Here is a 23,007-nt window from a genome sequence, read left to right on the forward strand (position 1 = left end):
GAGTTTTGGCTTAGCCCTATAAAACCTTTGGGTTTATCACATCATTTTATGGATGAGGTAACCAATAATGTAATCAATATGCTGATTAGACAAGCAAATTATATATCCACCACCTCTTGTGAACTGCATAGCCTATCACTTGGATGTATGGCTCTTTCATCTACTTTCCTGCCTTAAAGGGTAAAACTCAGCCCAAAAGGACAGCATGGGCCAAAAGTCTGTGCCAAAAATGACCTCTGTTTAAAGTAAATATGCAACGACACGGGGAGCAGGTTTTCGCGGGAGTTTGACATGGGCAAACAAACTCCCCTCTATTGTCAAACTGACAGGACACTTTAAAAAAAGATGAGCAAATTATCTTTAGAGCAAAATTATCTAACGTCCACAATATAGGTTTGGGTTGCACACTGTAGCTGTTTTGGTTACTTTCTCGTCTCCCTGAAACTTCAGCTGACACTGTTTAATCAATTGAGGACACCACTTTAACAAGCAATACTCGTGCGACTTGCAATATGTGCCCCAGCCTGGATAAATACGAGCCCAAAACAAACCAATACGGGAGTGAGAGCGCACGAGATGCTGCAGGGCGCTGAACCCCCTACGATGCAAACCAACCGACACATTTGGAATTGTTTTCCCGACGTTCTCCTCCGATCACACTTGCATAGGATACTTATTGGCACATTCCTAGAGAGACTAGATTGACTACTCACCGTGGTTGAACATTGTTGTCCTAAACCGGTTGTTGGAAGACGAATTTTCCATTTTGCAATTGCCGTATGAATGAATGCTATGCCAACACTCTTCAAGCCTCCGTTTGGGGGTTACGTGGTGTATTCCGTGTATTTATTGTGCAGGACAATGGTGATTCTGAGAGGCTTGCGACCAACCTACCCTATATTAAATGTTACTCTTCGTCTTCCACTGCTGTTCCTTGCACCGATGCCTATTCTAAAGTGCAAAAACACTGAATGGCAGCTTCAGATTTTAACAGCGCACTGTTCAGTAGCAGTACTGCCCAGCCAGACTCACCGTGACGTCAAGCGGCACAGCCTGCACCACCATCCGAATGAAAACAATCGCACATGGATGCGCAGGATGGATATGGTCACGTGTGCCTGAGAAAGGTACCCTTCCCTCCGCAGGGAGGAAGGTTGCATTGTCCAGTTTGCATTCATTACATAATAAGAGAGTGTACATGTAGGTTAGGCTATATTGGGGCGGTAGGTAGCCTAGTGGTTAGAGTGTTGGGCCAGTAACCGACATATTTCTGCATCAAATCCCCGACCCGACAAGGTTAAAATCTATCGTTTTGCCCCTAAACAATGCAGTTAACCCACTGTAGGCCGTCATTGTAAATAATAATACATTTGTTCTTAATCAACTGATTTGCCTAGTTAAATACAATAAAAACTAGCCCGACGGTTCGATTCACACTAACTTATTCCATGCTCGGTCGTTCGCTACATACGAAACCAACGTCGGTGAGCGTGGCATAGTGTTTGGCCGGAGTCTGGGTAGCCAGTGTGGCACAATTGTCTTATTTTGGATAGTCTATTGACATTTTATAATGACTGCTTCATTATAACAAAATGTTCAATAATGGATATGAAATACTTAATTATCAATCACAGCTGCTCACCAGGAACACGATTACTGTAGCTGAATAAGATGTCTTAGAGCAGGACTAGAACAAAAGCATACACACTCCAGGAGACATGGCCATCTCTACTGTGTATGAAAATATAACCTGTTGGTAGAAGAGAAATGTTTTTTCAGCTATTCAGGTCATTTAAAATGAGTTCATTCTTGAGCGCAAAAGCAAAATGTATTAATTACATTAGTCATACAGTAGCCTACTTAACTTCAGTGAGAAAGTGAAAGTATGGCACTGAGGAGGGGATGTCTGATCATCATCATCTGGGGTTGATGGGATGAAAGGTAGGTCTTGTCCTCCATTGCATACACAATCTCCTCCTCCAGTAGTACTTTTTTGGTATAGTAGTCATATCAAATGTAAAGGATATAAGTAATTATACAATAAATCACACACTGATCAATTTCATTAAAGGAGCAACACGTTTATTCCAGCTGTGATGAAATACAGTGGTCTCCTAGGGTTCTCAATGTTCACGTTCAGGATTAAAGTGCAGAAAGGTTCACAGCTTGTGTTGTTTTTGTTTTTTAAATAAAAGGAAAATAAAATGAACCATAATCCCTAAGATATCAAAAATTGAGAAATATGGAAAATATAAATATGATATACAACAAGAGGAAAATCTCATAATAAAACAAAATATCAGCAAGGATGTTAAATCCATTCATTATCATCAGGGTTGAATTTTACACAAAAAAATAAGTTCAAACAAACGCGAGTCGAGTCGTTGGCAAGGCTAGCTTTAAAACAAAGGCACAGCATATTGTTCAGCGGTAAGGATACTTTGCAAAGAAGTGCTGCTGACACATTCTCATCCATACATCCATACACATGCTTGACAATGTGGCTTTGACATACATGGTGATACATATTTACAAACATGGCAAAGTCCCATACATACTTCAATTTAATTCCCATACATGCCCATTGATAAACACATTAGCAGAAGATGTGCATAAGAGAGATATTTTCTGTACTGATTTATACATTGACAGGTGGGTAGAGGACTGCATGCTCATTGGAGGCTTATTGTACTACTGTGATTTTGGTGATTGAATAGGCCAGTAAGTATACCCTTTTCACACAACTGAGCCGATTCCATGACAAGGCAAACAGATGTGTACTACACTGGCCTTGTTTCACATCCAGCCTAGTTTCTGGAATCGTTTTGGAAAGGAAGATATCTAGCCAGCTCAATACTGTTCGGGTTGGCACAATAATGTGAAAAAGGCACCGTAAAAGTGCTCTCTTTTGATGACAGACTAACAGTGGTTTAACCCTCTCTGGACATCACCGTAAGGTGAAACAGTCAAGAAGACACAGAACTTCATTCACAAAGGATCGGTCTATAGGCAGCAGACAGACCATGGTTATCTCATCCCCTCTGTAGCAAACTAGAAGAATTTGAAATAACTAGGCTGAATAGTTTAGACAATTAGAAGGTAGGGCTGGGAGGTATCTCTTTTGAACCCCTCAATGTTGCATGTACCATGTTTTTAAAGTTGAGGATATGTCTGAAATGAGAACCAAGTTAGACACAGACATGCTGTGACAGAGTTATCTAATAATAAATACCTGCAGGCATCAGAATGGCCACCTAACTCTGGTTTGCTACAAAGAAGGAAGAATTTCCCAGGACACGTTTACAATTTAATTGAAAGGCTCCATCAGTGACTTGCATTCATATTATCAACCGTCATTTTAGTTCTTTATCACAAGTAACCCAAAATTGAAAGTGCAAATCAAAGTACTCAAATCTATACAAAAAGATTTCAGTCATTATATATAAAAAGAGATGCTGTGTTTTTTAAAATGTCTTTTGTCATTTTTCCTGTCTCTGTCTGTACACTCTTTCCTTTCTCTGTCTGTACATTCTTTCCTGCTCTTTGTCTGTACACTCTTTCCTGTCTCTGTCTGTACACTCTTTCCTGTCTCTGTCTGTACACTCTTTCCTGTCTCTGTCTGTACACTCTTTCCTGTCTCTGTCTGTACACTCTTTCCTGTCTCTGTCTGTACACTCTTTCCTGTCTCTGTCTGTACACTCTTTCCTGTCTCTGTCTGTACACTCTTTCCTGTCTCTGTCTGTAAACTCTTTCCTGTCTCTGTCTGTACACTCTTTCCTGACTCTTTCTTTCTTTCCTTTTAATCACAATTTTAGCTTTAAAATGAAAATAATAGCCTGGTTATACAGCAGAAGTGATCGCAATAGCAAGTACACCGTTGCAGCTCATCTTCAAGTGGAAAAGAGGGAATAGAGAAAATGTTTGATGGAAAAAGAACACGCGTGAGAGAATGAGAGTGACAATATGTTCAAGAGAAAGATTCACATACAGTGAGAGATTATTTTCAAGAGAGTGTAGTATGAGATGCATAACAACAGACATACAATATAGATATTATTTACAGCCAGTAGTTTGTGTGTAAACAGAGGGCCTCCCATAGGGAGTTCCATGTAGAGGAGACTTGTGTTGTGACTAAGTTTGTCTCCATGTACTGTAGGACTGAGAGAGGCTTGTGGTCAGAGACACTATGATGTGACTGTCTGGCTGTCTCCAACTTCCACAACACATCCACCCTGCTATGGATGACTAAAGAACTCTATAGTAACAACTAACAAATTATCCTCAATTTCTTTTGAGAGGAATAAACGGTAAATGTGGCTTGGCATATAATGCCAAACTACATAACCTTCATTTTGTGACTCTGTGTTGATTCTCTTGTTATGGTTGCATTCAATTGAGGCGATACCCACAGAGTAGTTATATCCAAGGTCATAGTCAGGGCACTCTCTGGAGTCTAGACCAGATCAAAGGCTGCTGTAAACAAAATAACTTGATATGCAGAGAGGAGACGACGGGAGTAAATGGGACACATCTTGTGAGAGTGCTTACACTTACAGTGATGGTCGGTAGGAGTGAGCTAGGACCCTAAGATGCTCTCTTACTTCGCATTAACTTCCTAAAAGCCCCCTACCACTGTCCGTCACTATGGCAACCCAAGACAGGAAGTCATCATCCCTGTCGAAAGTTATCTGCTCCATATCAGCTACCACTGCCTAACTTTTCTTATTCTCCTTCATTTCAACAGGTAGCCCAATAAAAATATGGCAATGTAGCATACATTATAAGTATACAAAATATGTCTGTACATTTAGAATATTTAAAACATTTACAATATGATATTATCACCGGCTATATACATTGGGTGGGTTGAGTTTGAATACATAAGATTTCACCTCGATGTGAATGAGAAGGAAAGAGAGAGTAATAAACACATGAAATGGAAAAATGTATCAAAGGTGTGAAAGAAGTTTACCTCAAAGTCAAGTCAGTGCTGCACAGTGAGAGAAGGAATAGTCATTCATGGACCATATGTTCTACACTACCAGGGGCAACACTTTAAGAATGCATCCCAAATGGCACCCTATAGTGCACTACTTTGGTAATACGCTTTAGCAACTGGTCTTAAGCAGTGCACTATAAAGGGAACAGGATGCCATTTGTGACACAACTGTCACCAGTAGAGGGGGAGGGGAGGAGACAAGGCTTACTGGACACAGACAGGGCTATTTACAGTCATGCAGTGTTTAAAAAGCTTTTTGTTTATGCTCAAAAGCGTTTGCTCTATTATATTGTACATCTGGATGTGCGTCTCAACTTATGTCTTTCGTATTATCCACATAAAAGGCCTTTAGCATTTCAAAAAGTGGTTTTGATATCATCAAATTAAATCAAACCAAAGTCACACAGAGGAATACTTTTCAAACACATGATATTGTACAAATACTCTGGAGGAGGGACCCCTACCAATGAGGCTGAAGCATCTTTTTTTTTAAAGTGACATCTGAAAATGCTTGAACACCATCTCAATAAGATAAAGATGACATGAGTGTTAAGATGGATGTTTTTACAGCTGGGATTGACTGATACTGCTAGCTAGCAGTTGCCAGCCTGACATTCAGCTAAGGTACAGCAATCATGAGACTGAAGCTATGATAGTGGTAATGGTAGTCTGAGTGAGTCTCTCTTGGTTGGAGCTGAATGAGTGAGTGCCTTTAGGCAAGGCTGGCTTTTCCCTTCCTCGGTTCCCCCTGAGTCTATACAGCCCATCGACAGCTCACTGCTAGCCTATATGACCACTGTGACTGCTGTGGCATGAGGAGGTACGTACAGAGCTCTTGCCTCACCCCTCCCTGGACAATGCAATGCAACTACTCCATTGCCAGAGGCTCTACTACCCTCCTCAATGACCACCATAACCCCCTCTCTCATGGGCTGAGACCAGCAGCATTCCACTCTGTTACAGATCCCATTTACTCCGGAGTCTCGGGGTGTGGGGGCAGGCCGTTCTCGGACCGCATGGCGGTGCAAGCCATGGTGGGGGCGGTGTGGTTTCCCCAAAACGTTTTGTGTAGCGTGTCGAGCTCGGACACCACCGGCAGGCGGATCTCCAGGTGCATCTTCAGGTTCTCCAGCCACCCCTCCAGCTTGGTGAAGGCGGGGCTACAGACAGAAGAGCCAATTAGTCATAGGTTAGTGATGTCAAGCTAGATCACATAAGTCAGTTACCGTGGCAGCAATGGGACAGGAGACTTATAATAAACCAACACTCAACATGTATAGTATTATCAAACAATCAAAGTTAGAATACAGTTTACACTCATAAGTAACTTTATAGACAAATAACTGGAAAAGTGTTCCTGTTTACATAATCCGTGTACAGAAAGTAAACTTGCGTAATCTACACGCCAAAAAATCTCACACAGCATGGTGATACATGACTCAGGTCAGTGTCAGACTACACACTCACCGTTTCTCAGCATCCAGGTCGCAGCAGAGGGCAGCCATAGGGAAGAAGGCTGGGGGACAGTCTGGAGGACAGAAGTGCTCTAAGAAGCCTGTCACATTCAGCCCAAAGTCATGGGCCCTGGGCAAGTAGTCTGGGTCTGCATTCACCCTACCGATGATCTGGAGGGGGAGGGAGAGGTAGAGCGAGAGAGAGAAAGAAAAAGAGAGCGAGGGAGTGAGGGAGAGGTACACAGTAAGGAAAGGGCAAAAGGCACTGTTGTATATGCTAGGGCAACAACCTCAGACTAGTTATAACACCAGTTATGAAGCTGGATCATTAGTCATAAACTAATATCAGACATCACGACTGCTCGCCAGATTCTCATTTTATTATAATATTTTTGTTATTTAACCTTTATTTAACTAGGCAAGTCAGTTAAGAACAAATTCTTATTTACAATAAGGGCCTAACCTGGCCAAACCCTAACCGGGACGACGCTGGGCCATATGTGCGCCGCCCTATGGGACTCCCAATCACGGCCAGTTGTGATACAGCCCGGAATCAAACCAGGGTCTGTAGTGACACCTCTAGCAATGAGATGCAGTGCCTTACACCACTGCGCCACTCGGGAGGGCCTACAGATGTAAGATCTTAATTCGATCACTCTTTTGTTGCTGAGATTTTTCATGCACTGTAGGAAATGCAATAGAACTTTGTGATTGACATAAATTCACTGAAAACCCACACTAACAGATCGTTATATTAACAGTATGTCACGTTCCATGTAGCCTGCTTTTGGCCTAGCCACCAATCAAGCAACATTATGGACTAACCGTTCAAATCCTGTTGCTGCAGGATTATTTTTCTGTGACAATATAGGTGAAATTAAGATGCTACATGTACATCTGACTTACTGTTGTGAGACTCCAGGTCCAGGGGAAAGGGAGTCCCCAATAACAGAGTATACCAATCATAGAGGGACTGAGGGTATGCCCAATGGGACCCAAGGGACCACCAAACGGCATCAGATCAGCTAGCTAGACTACAGGTAGCCCCAGTCCCTATCAGTCACCCACCACATAAAGAGAATTTCCCCTCTGTAATCCTGCCTCTGTGGAGTCCCTGCCTAATGACATCCATGTGGAGATTGTCATGTACTGTCATGTTGTGTCTTGTCTCTGTCCTTTCCCTTCACCCTGTCTCCCTCTGCTGGTCGTTGTTAGGTTACCTTTTCTCCCCCGCTTTCCCCCAGCTGTTCCTTGTCTCCTCTAACTACCCATTCACCCCGTTTCCCACCTGTTCCCTTTTTCCCTCTGATTAGGTCCCTATATCTCTCTCTGTTTCTGTTCCTGTCCTTGTCGGATTCTTGTTTGTTGTGTTTCATGCCTGAGCCAGACTATCGTCATGTTTGCTGTAACCTTGTCCTGTCCTGTCGGAATCTGCCGGTCTATCTGAGCCTACCTATGTTTGGTTATTAAAGAAGCTCTGTTTAAGTTAGTTCGCTTTTGGGTCCTCATTCACTCACCATAACAGAAGAATCCGACCAAGAATGGACCCAGCGACTTCGGATCCTCTCCACTCAGCCGTCGGGATCCAGGGAGCGATGCTAGGCAGACACGAGCAGGAAGTGTCTGCTGCTCGACATGCCGTTGAGACCCTGGCCACCCAAGTCTCCAACCTCACAGAACAGGTTCACCATCTCCGCCTCGATCCACCGGCCACTTCCAGGGCTTTCGAATCTCCGGAGCCCAGAATCAATAACCCGCCGTGTTACTCTGGGGAGCCCACTGAATGCCGCTCGTTCCTCACCCAGTGTGATATTGTGTTTTCTCTCCAGCCCAACACTTACTCCAGGAGCACTGCTCGTGTCGCCTACGTCATATCTCTCCTTATTGGACGGGCTCGTGAGTGGGGCACGGCAATCTGGGAGGCAAGGGCTGAGTGTACTAACCAGTATCAAGACTTTAAGGAGGAGATGATACGGGTTTTTGATCGATCTGTTTTTGGGGAGGAGGCTTCCAGGGCCCTGTCTTCCCTATGTCAAGGCAATCGATCCATAACAGACTACTCTATTGAGTTTCGCACTCTTGCTGTCTCCAGTGGCTGGAACGAGCCGGCCTTGCTCGCTCGTCTTCTGGAGGGTTTCCGCGCAGAGGTAAAGGATGAGATTCTCTCCCGGGAGGTTCCTTCCAGCGTGGATTCCTTGATTGAACTCGCTATTCGCATTGAGCGACGGGTTGATCTTCGTCACCGAGCTCGTGGAAAGGAGCTCGCGCTCTCCGTCGCCTCCCTCTCCGCATCACTACCATCTTCCTCTGCCGGCTCGGGTGCTGAGCCCATGCAGCTGGGAGGTATCCGCATCTCGACTAAGGAGAGGGAACGGAGAATCACCAACCGCCTCTGTCTCTATTGCGGTTCCGCTGGTCATTTTGTCACTTCATGTCCAGTAAAAGGCCAGAGCTGAAGGCATTAAGATGGATCCCGCTAAGGTCCAAGCTGTCATTGATTGGCCCGCCCCTAAGTCACGCGTCGAGCTGCAGCGCTTTCTCGGCTTCGCGAACTTCTATCGTCGTTTCATCCGTAATTTCGGTCAGGTGGCAGCTCCTCTCACAGCCCTTACTTCTGTCAAGACGTGCTTTAAGTGGTCCGTTTCCGCCCAGGGAGCTTTTGATCTCCTCAAGAATCGTTTTACATCCGCTCCTATCCTTGTTACACCTGACGTCTCTAGACAGTTCGTTGTCGAGGTTGACGCGTCAGAGGTGGGCGTGGGAGCCATCCTTTCTCAGCGCTCCCTCTCTGACGACAAGGTCCACCCATGCGCGTATTTTTCTCATCGCCTGTCGCCGTCGGAACGTAACTATGATGTGGGTAACCGCGAACTGCTCGCCATCCGGTTAGCCCTAGGCGAATGGCGACAGTGGTTGGAGGGGGCGACCGTTCCTTTTGTCGTTTGGACTGACCATAGGAACCTTGAGTACATCCGTTCTGCCAAACGACTTAATGCGCGTCAGGCGCGTTGGGCGCTGTTTTTCGCTCGTTTCGAGTTCGTGATTTCTTATCGTCCGGGCTCTAAGAACACCAAGCCTGATGCTTTGTCTCGTCTCTTCAGTTCTTCAGTAGCCTCCACTGACCCCGAGGGGATTCTCCCTGAGGGGCGTGTTGTCGGGTTGACTGTCTGGGGAATTGAGAGGCAGGTAAAACAAGCGCTCACTCACACTCCGTCGCCGCGCGCTTGTCCTAGGAACCTTCTTTTCGTTCCCGTTCCTACTCGTCTGGCCGTTCTTCAGTGGGCTCACTCTGCCAAGTTAGCCGGCCACCCTGGCGTTCGGGGTACGCTTGCTTCCATTCGCCAGCGTTTTTGGTGGCCCACCCGGGAGCATGACACGCGTCGTTTCGTGGCTGCTTGTTCGGTCTGCGCGCAGACTAAGTCCAGTAACTCTCCTCCTGCCGGCCGTCTCAGGCCGCTTCCTATTCCCTCTCGACCGTGGTCTCACATCGCCTTAGATTTTGTCACCGGACTGCCTTCGTCAGCGGGGAAGACTGTTATTCTTACGGTTGTCGATAGGTTCTCTAAGGCGGCTCATTTCATTCCCCTTGCTAAGCTTCCTTCTGCTAAAGAGACGGCACAAATCATCATCGAGAATGTTTTCAGAATTCATGGCCTTCCGTCAGACGTCGTTTCGGACAGAGGTCCGCAATTCACGTCTCAATTTTGGAGGGAGTTTTGCCGTTTGATTGGGGCTTCCGTCAGTCTCTCTTCCGGCTTTCACCCCCAGTCTAACGGTCAAGCAGAACGGGCCAATCAGACTATTGGTCGCATCTTACGCAGTCTTTCTTTTCGTAACCCTGCGTCTTGGTCAGAACAGCTCCCCTGGGCAGAATACGCCCACAACTCGCTTCCTTCGTCTGCGACCGGGCTATCTCCTTTTCAGAGTAGCCTCGGGTACCAGCCTCCGCTGTTCTCATCTCAGTTCGCCGAGTCCAGCGTCCCCTCCGCTCAGGCTTTTGTCCAACGTTGCGAGCGCACCTGGAAGAGGGTCAGGTCTGCACTTTGCCGTTATAGGACGCAGACTGTGAGGGCTGCTAATAAGCGTAGAACTAAGAGTCCTAGATATTGTCGCGGTCAGAGAGTTTGGCTCTCCACTCAGAACCTTCCCCTTAAGACGGCTTCTCGCAAGTTGACCCCGCGGTTCATTGGTCCGTTCCGTATTTCTCGGGTCATTAATCCTGTCGCAGTTCGACTTCTTCTTCCGCGATACCTTCGTCGCGTCCACCCGGTCTTCCATGTCTCCTGCATCAAGCCCGTCCTTCGCGTCCCCGCTCGTCTTCCCCCCCCCCCCCCCCATCCTTGTCGAGGGCGCACCCATCTACAGGGTCCGTAGAATTTTGGACATGCGTCCTCGGGGCCGTGGTCACCAGTACCTCGTAGATTGGGAGGGGTACGGTCCTGAGGAGAGGAGTTGGGTTCCCTCTCGGGACGTGCTGGACCGTGCTGATCGAGGATTTCCTCCGTTGCCGCCAGGTTTCCTCCTCGAGTGCGCCAGGAGGCGCTCGGTGAGTGGGGGGGTACTGTCATGTACTGTCATGTTGTGTCTTGTCTCTGTCCTTTCCCTTCACCCTGTCTCCCTCTGCTGGTCGTTGTTAGGTTACCTTTTCTCCCCCGCTTTCCCCCAGCTGTTCCTTGTCTCCTCTAACTACCCATTCACCCCGTTTCCCACCTGTTCCCTTTTTCCCTCTGATTAGGTCCCTATATCTCTCTCTGTTTCTGTTCCTGTCCTTGTCGGATTCTTGTTTGTTGTGTTTCATGCCTGAGCCAGACTATCGTCATGTTTGCTGTAACCTTGTCCTGTCCTGTCGGAATCTGCCGGTCTATCTGAGCCTACCTATGTTTGGTTATTAAAGAAGCTCTGTTTAAGTTAGTTCGCTTTTGGGTCCTCATTCACTCACCATAACAGAGATAGACTCACTGCATCTCTGACAACAGAATAGTTCAACCCAGTGCTGCTAGGACCAACCCTAATGGTTACCATACTGATTGGTCTCTCTATTTCAACATAACTCAAAAGCATTTCATGAGGAATATGAATACTTTCAACTATTTTACTTTCTCAGCAGCAGGGATTACTTCCATATTCTGCTGTCACGGGCACTCACCTCACAAAGCATGATCCCAAAGGAAAAGATGTCCACTTTTTCATCATAGCTTTTCCCTGTGAGAGAAGACACTTGTGAGGCTATTGGTTTCAGAGTACTGACAATGTATTACAGTATGTGGAGTTGAAACAACTGAAGAATTCACATTTTTCTGTTTAAAAGCCATATGGTTGTCATTCGATTTAAGTGCAATTCAAGCAATGGTTAAAATAGGTCGACCCTGAACCAGTGGTGTGAAGTACTTGAGTAAAAATACTTTAAAGTAGTACCTAAGTAGGTTTTGGGGTTATGTGTACTTTACTATTTATATTTTTGACAACATTTACTTTACTACGTTCCTAAAGAAAATAATGTACTTTTTACTCCATACATTTTCCCTGACACCCAAAAGTACTTGTTACATTTTGAATGCTAAGCAGGACAGGAAAATTGTCCAATTCACACACTTATCAAGAGAACATTCCTGGTCTTCCCTACCGCCTCTGATCTGGAGGACTCACTAAACACACATGCTTTGTTTGTGAATAATGTCAGTGTTGGAGTGTGCCTTTGGCTATGTGTAAATAAATATAAAAACAAGAAAATGGTGTTTGCTTAATTATTTGCTTAATAAAAATAATTTGAAATTATTTATACTTTTACTTTTGATACTTACGTATATTTAAAACCAAATACTTTTACTCAAGTAGTATTTACTGGGTGACTTTCACTTTTACTTGAGTAGATTTCTATTAAGGTATCTTTACTTTTACTCAAGTATGACAGTATGATAAAATTGGGTACTTTTCCCACCACTGCCCTGAATACACACACACACACACGCCTACATACACACCGTGGATCATCTCCGGGGCCATCCAGTAGGGGTTGCCCACTACCGTGTATCTCTTCCTGCGGTCAGGTTTCTTCTGCAGGAGACTCTTGTCCTGGATCTTGTCTTCCACCATCAGCCGAGCCAGCCCAAAGTCTGCCACCACCACACTGTTATTCTGCAGGGAGACATAGAGGGGACAAACAGAGCAGACAGAGTTACATCTAGTACAACACAATACTAACAACACCAGCCCAAAGTCTGCCACTACCACACTGTTATTCTGCAGGGAGACATAGAGGGGACAAACAGAGCAGACAGAGTTACATCTAGTACAACACAATACTAACAACACCAGCCCAAAGTCTGCCACCACCATACTCGTATTCTACAGGGAGACATAGAGGGGACAAACAGAGCAGACAGAGTTACATCTAGTACAACACAATACTAACAACACCAGCCCAAAGTCTGCCACAACCACACTGTTATTCTGCAGGGAGACAGAGAGGGGACAAACAGAGCAGACAGAGTTACATCTAGTACAACACAATACTAACAACACCAGCCCAAAGTCTGCCACTACCACACTGTTATTCTGCAGGGAGACAGAGAGGGGACAAACAGAGCAGACAGAGTTACATCTAGTACAACACAATACTAACAACACCAGCCCAAAGTCTGCCACCACCATACTCGTATTCTACAGGGAGACAGAGGACACACAGACAGTCACATCTAATGAATGACAATACTTAGAATACCAAACACACTGCAAACCTACCTACAAGACTATACATCTTAGCACAGACATGAAGACAAATGCCAGTTAGAGAGAGAGAGAAAGATAGAGAGGGCACACTCAACAACATAGAGGAATAAAGAGAGTGAATACTATGACTGTTGACTTTGAGAGGTAAAAACACAGACAGACAGGAAGACAGTGTGTCAGTGAGATAACAACACCTGTCAATACAGTATACCCCAGAGACCCCAGACTAATCACCTGCTTATTCAGGTTCAATATAAACCCTATCAGATCTCCGGGTTAGTGTTTTATCAAATACTATACAGGACATAGGAATCCTCATCCTGGTCTGTTTATCTAATACTTTAGGACACAATATCTTTATCCAGTGTTTTCTTCAACATGGATGTTTACCTTGTCAGTTCATAGAAATTGATATATTTTCTACCCTCTATTTGAACAGGTCTAGGTGAAGTGTACAGTACATGGCATGTCACTTGTCCTGTAAGGCCTCTGATTTAAGAAGGGCGGCTCTACTGTCCAGTACTTTACCCTAACAAAGGTTTCTCTGTTTTCTAACGTCAAGGAATCTCCATTGTCACATCTCTCTCAACAAGAGACAAACCTGTATGTGATCTAGACATACAGGTGCAAAGTCTTAATCCTCAAAGAAAGCACACACCCTTTAGAGAGAACATACCTAACATCTCTTTACTCACCTCTCTGACAAGACAGTTGTATGAGTTCAGGTCGCGGTGGATTATGTTCACGGAATGCAGATATGACTGGAAGATGGAGAGAAGAGAGAGAGAGGGATGGAAAGAGAGAGAGAGAAAGAAAGAAAACAAGATTTAGGTATTAAGCCTAAACCTCAAACCAGTGCCTAGTGGAACAAATATGCATTGTTGTTGCTCCTTCTCTCAAACCCTTTTCAAAGTATAGCCTTTGTAAATTCACTAATCTACAGTCATGTGCTATATTCATCACTGTAAACCCAAATCAAAGGCGACACACTATGACTACCCACGATGCCCTAATCCAGAAGGAATTCAAGATGTCATTTTCATATAGGGAAATTCTTCTACACGTGATCAACACTGCTGTTACTCTTCCTCTAGATCTCCACTAGAGGGCAGTGTGAGCATGGTTAGTTTGACTGCACTGTCTGATATTCTATTCACCACCACTGCACTGCAGTTTCTCTGACTGCAGCAGTGAGCGAGCCCATGGTGCCCTGGTCCTGAAAATACCCATTCTAGAGGCATTCTATACATTTTATTAGGCATGGATCATTCACTCACCATTCCTGCAGCGATGTCTTTAGCAAAGCTCACTCTCTGATTCCATGGGTAGTTGGTGTCCTGTTAGTAAGACAAAACAAGGATAGAATCAGAATCTGGATGTTTCACAGAACATAAACACCAGTGATTAAAACTAAAGAGAGGCTCTCTAATCCTAAATCCTCTGATGAATCTGAGACACAATGTACAACACGCAACTATGCACTCATGGGGACACATAGCCACCCAACCACACACACACAAGCTGGTGCGGTGGCACACCCATTCAGAAGTGCATGCAACAAAGTACTACAATCCTACACACACACACACACACACACACACACACACACACACACACACACACACACACACACACACACACACACACACACACACACACACACACACACACACACACACACACACACACACACACATTACCATTTTCTTGATTGTCTCCCTCAGGGTTCCTCCTTTGATGTACTCTGCGATGAAGTTGAGTCTCTTATCTTTGTAAAGGACACCGATGAACTTCAGCACGTTGGGGTGATCCAGACAACGCATCACCTTCACCTGGAGAGGGAGGAGGGTATGTTAGTTATTGTCCTAGCCCTGACTCCTCATAAAGATCAATCATCTAGGAGCTGTGGGGAGTGGTTGTGTGGGTTTAGTAAAGGCAGTATTTAGTTAAATGAACTGGGTGGGTAGCTAGATAATTAGTGAACGACCTAGACCTCCTTGTCTCCCACCCTGAGGGTCTCTGTGAGATAGAACTTCCTCCATCCAGAACTCGATTTTAGTCTGTAACCATTTCTTCCTGGTCTAAAACATACAAGATGTCTCCTCTCCTGTCATTAACTTGACATAATTGTAACAAGAAAGAGGAGTAATACGTGATTATTACAGCCTCCCAGAGCGAGAAGAACTGATTAGCTCCTAAAGCAGGTACACATTACATAAGCTACTGTGATGTCAAGGAAAGGAGAAAACTCTTTAAAGGCTTTGATTTAAAATGGCCGCCAAGGTTTTAAAAATAACTACGATGTCTCTACCATAAGGACCAGACTCCAATCCATCGATCAAGTTAAAAACATCTTGAACTTAGAAACTTAGAAACGAAACGATTGCGAGAGATTGTAATTGGAGTGTTATGCAGGCTAGACACTAATAAAAGAGTTAGAAAACAAACCATAGTCTCCATTCCTCTAGCTGTTTGTTTGTGGGTGGTCATGGCCTGATGTTTTTACTGTTTACAGAGCTATTAAAAGGACTACGGGTGTTAACCTGCACACCTCAGTGCTCACATTGTTTCCTGAAGAGGAGAGTAGAATGCAGGGTAGAATAGTGTGTGTGTGTGTGTGTGTGTATGTGTGTGTGTGTGCGCGCGAGCGAGCGTGCATGTGATTGTCGATGTAAGTGTCTGTGTATCTGGGAGGGATGCGGCCAAGGGTGTATACCTGTGTATACCTGTAATGACTGTCTGTCCACCCCTCACAGCCTAATTATGGTGGTGTACTTTTTACGAGCTGTAGGGGTATGTATGACGATCATCTAAACATGACATTCAGAGTTTGACAAACTACATTCTGTGGTAAGCGTAGCCCAGGAGGGTTAACAATAGTGGCCAGGGTTGGAAACATGGTAGGTGATCTCTGTCAGTAAACTAAGCCAAAGCATTGTTCTTGATGACACATGTGCTGTAGACACATTGCAAAGGATTGTATTGTTCTTAGAAGAAGTGGGAGCTCTTTGGGACAAGCACAAAGTTTGTCATTGACTGTGGTGGTTCATTCAAATCATTGGAGTAAGGGAAAGAGATGGATGGTGTGCCTTCATAAACCGTTAATATATAAGACCAATTTAAAATCTTCTGAAATCATTCTTAAGCAAATGGAATTTTGAATATGAATGTATCTTCTGAATTGATCCCGTTGAACCCTGATGGTGACACATCAACAAAGGCAAAAGAAGTCAAGGGTCAAATAGAGTAATGTCACCCACCTCTTTTAGGAATGTCCTCTGTGTCTCGTCATCAAAACGAATCAGCTCCTTCATCACCATCACCTCCCCTGTCTCTCTGTGGGTCACCTGCAGAAACACACACCCCGTGATGTCATCAGCCTGCGCCACAGGGCATGGGGACACTTTCCGTTCAAAGCTAATTTCACCCCAACAGGCAACGTCTGGGAAGTTGTTAAGAACTGCTAAGGTATAAAAACTCTAGATATATGTTGTCCCCCTCTCAAAGCTGATATTTGCTCCCTGCTTGAGTGCATCTTCCAAGCAGCAGATGCAGACATATAGTACATTCTGGTTACATCAGAGGCCATTCTGTAAAACACCTCAATGCTGCCATCTTCTGGAACTTTTGAATACAGAACGTTTGACACACATTTAGTAGTGTGAAGTGGGATTTTTAAGGTGTTGGAACTGTCCCCCAAAATGAGTTTCTTTTCCATGGTCATCTTTAACAGAGAGGACAGTTGAACAGACAATGGCCGCATCATACCCAAGTCATCAGTCAACAAATCAAAACCAGAGTGTGTAGAGGTTGGTGTGTTAACCTTGATGGCCTGTCCAAAGCAGCCTTTTCCGAGCACCTCTCCATGGATGAGGTCTGAAGGCCGGAAGATCCGGTGCATTCGACTGTTGGAGACGACTCGCAGTGACTCGGAGCGGTTAAAGTCCTTCCTCTGAGAGAGAGGGGACGCTGCGTTACTGGAGCACGGAGACTTATCAATACTGTAGCTCCGCCTGGAGAGAGAGGGCCGAGAGGAAGATAGAGAAACAGAGAAAGAGAGGGGGAGAAAGAGATACAATAAGAGTGAGGGAGTGAGTGAGGGGCAGAGAGAAGGAAAAAGAGAGAAAGATGGAACAGGTGGAGACAAAGCAATCATCAGTCAGTCTCACAGTGTAACTGACGCACATCCATATTGTGTTTCACAGTGTTAAATGGTACTGCCAGGCACCATTCTAGCAGCAATTATTTTTATAGACTAATTAGGAAATGGGAGCGACAGCGTGACTGCAGTTACATATGTAATTGCTCATCCATTTCACTGAAGAACTGAAGTTCCTTGAAATTTTCCGGATTGACTGACCTTCATTACCGTAATGATGGACTGTCGTTTCTCTTTGCTTATTTGAGCTGTTCTTACCATAATATGGACTTGGTATTTTACCAAATAGGCCTATCTTCTGTATATAACCCCTACCTTGTCACAACACAACTGATTGTGTTGAACAAGGCACACCTGTTAATTGAAATGCATTCCAGGTAACTACCACATGAAGAAGCTGGTTGAGAGAATGCCAATAGTGCGCAGAGCTGTCATCAAGGCAAAGGTGTCTACTTTGAAGAATCTAAAATATATTTTGATTTGTTTAACACTTTTTTGGTTACTACATGATTCCATGTGTTATTTCATAGTTTTATTTATTTATTATTATTTTTTATTTAACCTTTATTTAACCAGGTAAGCTAGTTGAGAACAAGTTCTCATTTACAACTGCGACCTGGCGACACAAACAACAACACAGAGTTACACATGGAATAAACAAGCGTATAGTTAAGTTAATAACACAATAGAAAAAAAAAGTTTATATACAGTGTGTGCAAATGGTGTGATGAGGTAAGGCAATAAATAGGCCATAGAGGTGAAGTAATTACAATTTATAAAATTAACATTGGAGTGATAGATGGGCAAATGGTGATGTGCAAGTAGAAATACTGGTGTGCAAAAGAACAGAAAAGTAAATAAAAACAATATGGGGATGAGGTAGGTAGATTGGGTGGGCTATTTACAGATGGGCTATGTACAGCTGCAGCGATCGGTTAGCTGATGTCTAAAGTTAGTGAGGGAAATATAAGTCTCCAGCTTCAGCGATTTTTGCAACTCGTTTCAGTCATTGGCTGCAGAGAACTGGAAGGAAAGGCGGCCAAAGAAGGTGCTGGCTTTGGGGATGACCAGTGAGATATACCTGCTGGAGCGCGTGCTAGGGGTGGGTGTGGTTATCGTGACCAGTGAGCTGAGATAAGGCGGAGCTTTACCTAGCATAGACTTATAGATGACCTGGAGCCAGTGGGTCTGGCGACGAATATGTAGTGAGGGCCAGCCGACTAGAGCATACAGGTCGCAGTGGTGGGTGGTATAAGGGGCATTGGTGACAAAACGGATGGCACTGTGTTAGACTGCATCCAGTTTGCTGAGTAGAGTATTGGAAGCTATTTTGTAAATGGCATCGCCGAAGTCGAGGATCAGTAGGATAGTCAGTTTTACGAGGGTATGTTTGGCGGCGTGAGTGAAGGAGGCTTTGTTGTGAAATAGGAAGCCGATTCTAGATTGAATTTTGGATTGGAGATGTATAATATGAGTCTGGAAGGAGACTTTACAGTCTAGCCAGACACTTAGGTATTTGTAGTTGTCCACATATTCTAAGTCAGAACCGTCCAGAGTAGTGATGCTAGTCGGGCGGGTGGGAGCGGGCACCGAATGGTTGAAAAGCATGCATTTGGTTTTACTAACGTCTAAGAGCAGTTGGAGGCCACGGAAGGAGTGTTGTATGGCATTGAAGCTTGTTTGGAAGTTAGTTAACACAGTGTCCAAATAAGGACCAGATGTATACAGAATGGTGTCTTCACCATTATTCTACAATGTAGAAAATAGTTAAAAATAAAGAAAAACCCTTGAATGAGTAGGTGTGTCCAAACTTTTGACTGGTACTGTATGTTTAAAATGTGTTTAGTACACGTTGAATGTTTTTATTTATGTATATATCTCATTTAGTTGAAGATTTCATATAAATCTGTATTTTGTTGCGTAATTATTTCCTTTTCTATTCTATTCATACTGTATTTGAGGTTGAAATAAAACAAAACACCATGACTACAACAGCCTGTATTTGTGCGCCTGTAAACGTCACCGAGATTAGTCCTTACGTTATCATTCGTGAGCGCAGGTTGTTGATATCTGGGTGTGGGGGCTGAGTGATGGGGAGGATGGGGCTTGGACCGTCAGACAGGGGGGTGGTCAGGGGTCCGCCCACTGTCTCACCCTCTAAACCCCCCTGGTCGTGGGGGTCGTGCTCTATGGTCAGCTGGAGCAGACGACTGGTCTCCTGGATGAGCAGGTCAATCTGGTGGAGGAAAAATATGATCAGTGTAGCATTAGCATGTAGCATAACATATAGAATGTAAAATAGCATATAGCATAACATGTAGTATGGCTAAGAGTGTTGATGTTTTCCCCTTAGTGTCCATCAACTCCATGCTCTGATGCAGTAGAATAAACAAGAGTAAGGACTTAAACTTGTATCTTGTAACATCAAGACTCAAATTTTATTAACATCTAAAATCAATGTCATTGATGTCTATCAGCAACACAAGTAAAGAGATGTCAGCTAGGTTACCTCATCGAGAGGAACATTCCTGATGGGTGTTCCGTTGATCTCCAGGATCCGGTCTCCGACATGTATGGAGTTCTTCACATCTGGACTGATCAACTCAGAGTCCACCCTGGAGAAGGAATAAGAGAACAGCGATAAGCAGTTGGAAATACAGTTGAAGTCAGAAGTTTACATACACCTTAGCCAAATACATTTAAACTCAGTTTTTCACAATTCCTGACATTTAATCCTAGTAACAATTCCCTGTCCTAGGTCAGTTAGGATCACCACGTTATTTTAAGAATGTGAAATGTCAGAATAATAGTAGAGAGAATGATTTATTTCAGCTTTTATTTCTTTCATCACATTCCCAGTGGGTCAGAAGTTTACATACACTAAATTAGTATTTGGTAGCATTGCCTTTAAATTGTTTAACTTGGGTCAAACGTTTCAGGTAGCCTTCCCACAATAAGTTGGGTGAATTTTGGCCCATTCCTCCTGACAGAGCTGGTGTAACTGAGTCAGGTTTGTAGGCCTCCTTGATCACACACACTTTCTCAGTTCTGCCCACAAATGTTCTATGGGATTGAGGTCAGGGCTTTGTCATGGCCACTCCAATACCTTGACTTTGTTGTCCTTAAGCCATTTTGCCTCAACTTTGGAAGTATGCTTGGGGTCGTTGTCCATTTGGAGACCCATTGGCGACCAAGCTTTAACAATTAACAACAATTATGTGGATATATTGAAGCAACATCTCAAGACATCAGTCAGGAAGACTGATGTCTTGAGATGTTGCTTCAATATATCCACATAATTGTCCTGCCTCATGATGCCATCTATTTTGTGAAGTGCACCAGTCCCTCTTGCAGCAAAGCACCCCCAAAACATGATGCTGCTACCCCTGGGATGGGATGGTGTTCTTCGACTTGCAAGCCTCTCCCTTTTTCCTCCAAACATAACGATGGTCATTATGGCCAAACAGTTCTATTTTTGTTTCATTGGACCAGAGGACATTTCTCCAAAAAGTACGATCTTTGTTCCATTGTGCAGTTGCAAACTGTAGTCTGGCTTTTTTTATGGCGATTTTGGAGCAGTGACTACTTCCTTGCTGAGCGGCCTCTCAGGTTATGTCGATATAAGACTCCCTTTACGTGACAACGTGTCTCCTTCCCGAGCGGTATGACGGCTGCGTGGTCCCATGGTGTTTATACTTGCGTACTATTGTTTGTACAGATGAACATGGTACCTTCAGGCGTTTGGAAATTGCTCCCAAGGATGAAACAGACTTATGGCGGTATACAAAAAAAAGAAATCTGAGGTCTTGGCCGATTTCTTTTGATTTTCCCATGATGTCAAGCAAAGAAGCACTGAATTTGAAGGTAGGCCTTGAAATGCATCCACGGGTACACCTCCAATTGACTCAAATGATGTCAATTAGCCTATCAGAAGCTTCTAAAGCCATGACATCATTTTCTGGAATTTTCCAAGCTATTTAAAAAGGCACAGTCAATTTAGTGTATGTAAACTTCTGACCCACTGGAATTGTGATACCTTGAATTATAATTGAAATAATCTGTCTGTAAACAATTGTTGGAAAAATGACTTATGTCATGCACAAAGTAGATGTCCTAATCAACTTGCCAAAACTATAGTTTGTTAACAAGAAATGTGTGGAGTCGTTGAAAAATTAGTTTTTATGACTCCCACCTAAGTGTATGTAAACTTCCGACTTCAACTGTAGATTTAACCTCGATATCCATCTTTCTCATATTCCATTAGCCGAGTGATTACATCATAAGTCTAGGAAGTATGATAATGTGAGACTATAGAAAATCTAGCATGTACAGAATGGTATACTGGTCCACTGGAAAAATAGAAGACAGAACAGCGTACCTACTGCTAGATCCTTTCCATCCCTTTTGTTGTACAAGGACATGGGTATAGTATTTCATCTACACTGGATTAAAATAACAATGTCCTCACTTTCCCTCACTTCCATTCTGAGTCTCTGACTTCCATGTCTCCCATTCAGTCATCTCCCATACTTCCGTTAGCCTCCCCCTCCCCTCCCCACTCCATCCCCCTTCCCTCCCCACTCCATCCCCCTTCCCTCCCCACTCCATCCCCCTCCCCTCCCCACTCCATCCCCCTCCCCACTCCATCCCCCTCCCCTCCCCCCTCTATCCCCCTTCCCTCCCCACTCCATCCCCCTTCCCTCCCCACTCTATCCCCCTTCCCTCCCCCCTCCATCCCCCTTCCCTCCCCCCTCCATCCCCCTTCCCTCCCCACTCCATCCCCCTTCCCTCCCCACTCCATCCCCCTTCCCTCCCCACTCTATCCCCCTCCCCACTCCATCCCCCTTCCCTCCCCACTCCATTCCTCCCTTGGTGTATTTATTACAATTCTATTCAATAGTTAATTAAACCAGGAAGTCCCACTGAGATAAGGAATACTCTTTTCCATCTCTCTCCCTTTCCCACCATATCTCAACCCTCCATCACTCCTACCCCCCTACCCCTTCTCTATACTCACTGTGATACCCTGACAGTGCGTTCAGGGCCGTAGCCGTTGGGGCTGACAGGCTGGTTGATGGCGACTGAGATCCCTCTCCGCCCGTCTGTGGAGGCTGGGATGGACACCAGGGTCACCGTGTGGGGAATCCTGGCGCATGGTGAGTCTGGCAGGGACACCGGCGTCACGATAGTCTGGTAGTAACAGAGGCCACTGTCAAGGGAGAAAGGGGAGAGAGGCAGGGGGAGGTCAGCATAGATAGAACAGAAAAGTGTACGAATATCCATAAAGCAATATTAATACAGAGAAATAGGAATGCAAATGTGATATGTTCTTACACAATGTCATGTTCGAATATTACACATTTTATTTTGGACATAAGTGACAATTTACATTTCTGTGTGCATCACCTGATAGAATTAAATTATATTTTTAACATCGTGCCAGAATGTCAAGTGGCAGAATAATGATCTAGTCAGCCTCCCATCACACACACACTTCCATTCAGAGCTGACAGCACAATGACTGCTTTGTATTTCAACATCCCTTCCTCCCTCCTCGTGTCAGTGTGTGTGTGTCATACAGTACCCCCTTCCTCACCTCATGTCAGTTGTTTCTCTATCCAGCACTACCGTTATTTCCACATTTCTAGTTCTGCTTTAGGCTACAG

General features: G+C 44.5%; 1 protein-coding gene across 2 annotated transcripts in view; it reads right to left on the reverse strand.

Moving 5' to 3' along the window:
- Positions 1-2,060: 2,060 nt before the first annotated feature.
- Positions 2,061-23,007, reverse strand: part of LOC139385972 (LIM domain kinase 1-like) — an 89,578-nt gene continuing 68,631 nt past the window's right edge. Inside the window, exons 3-14 of one of the 2 annotated variants that reach the window (XM_071131289.1) lie at positions 22,359-22,550; positions 19,851-19,956; positions 19,381-19,577; positions 17,006-17,195; positions 16,443-16,529; positions 14,883-15,014; positions 14,460-14,519; positions 13,878-13,943; positions 12,435-12,588; positions 11,600-11,655; positions 6,467-6,624; positions 2,061-6,159 (exon numbers count right to left, since the gene is read on the reverse strand). In XM_071131289.1, coding sequence (XP_070987390.1) covers positions 5,970-6,159; positions 6,467-6,624; positions 11,600-11,655; positions 12,435-12,588; positions 13,878-13,943; positions 14,460-14,519; positions 14,883-15,014; positions 16,443-16,529; positions 17,006-17,195; positions 19,381-19,577; positions 19,851-19,956; positions 22,359-22,550 — 1,588 coding nt within the window. In that variant the 3' untranslated portion in view covers positions 2,061-5,969. The remainder of the gene's footprint in view (positions 6,160-6,466; positions 6,625-11,599; positions 11,656-12,434; positions 12,589-13,877; positions 13,944-14,459; positions 14,520-14,882; positions 15,015-16,442; positions 16,530-17,005; positions 17,196-19,380; positions 19,578-19,850; positions 19,957-22,358; positions 22,551-23,007) is intronic. The other variant, XM_071131288.1, reaches the window with a different exon arrangement.

The sequence above is a fragment of the Oncorhynchus clarkii genome, chromosome 27 (assembly GCF_045791955.1).
Source record: "Oncorhynchus clarkii lewisi isolate Uvic-CL-2024 chromosome 27, UVic_Ocla_1.0, whole genome shotgun sequence".
Classification (NCBI taxonomy): Eukaryota; Metazoa; Chordata; class Actinopteri; order Salmoniformes; family Salmonidae; genus Oncorhynchus; species Oncorhynchus clarkii.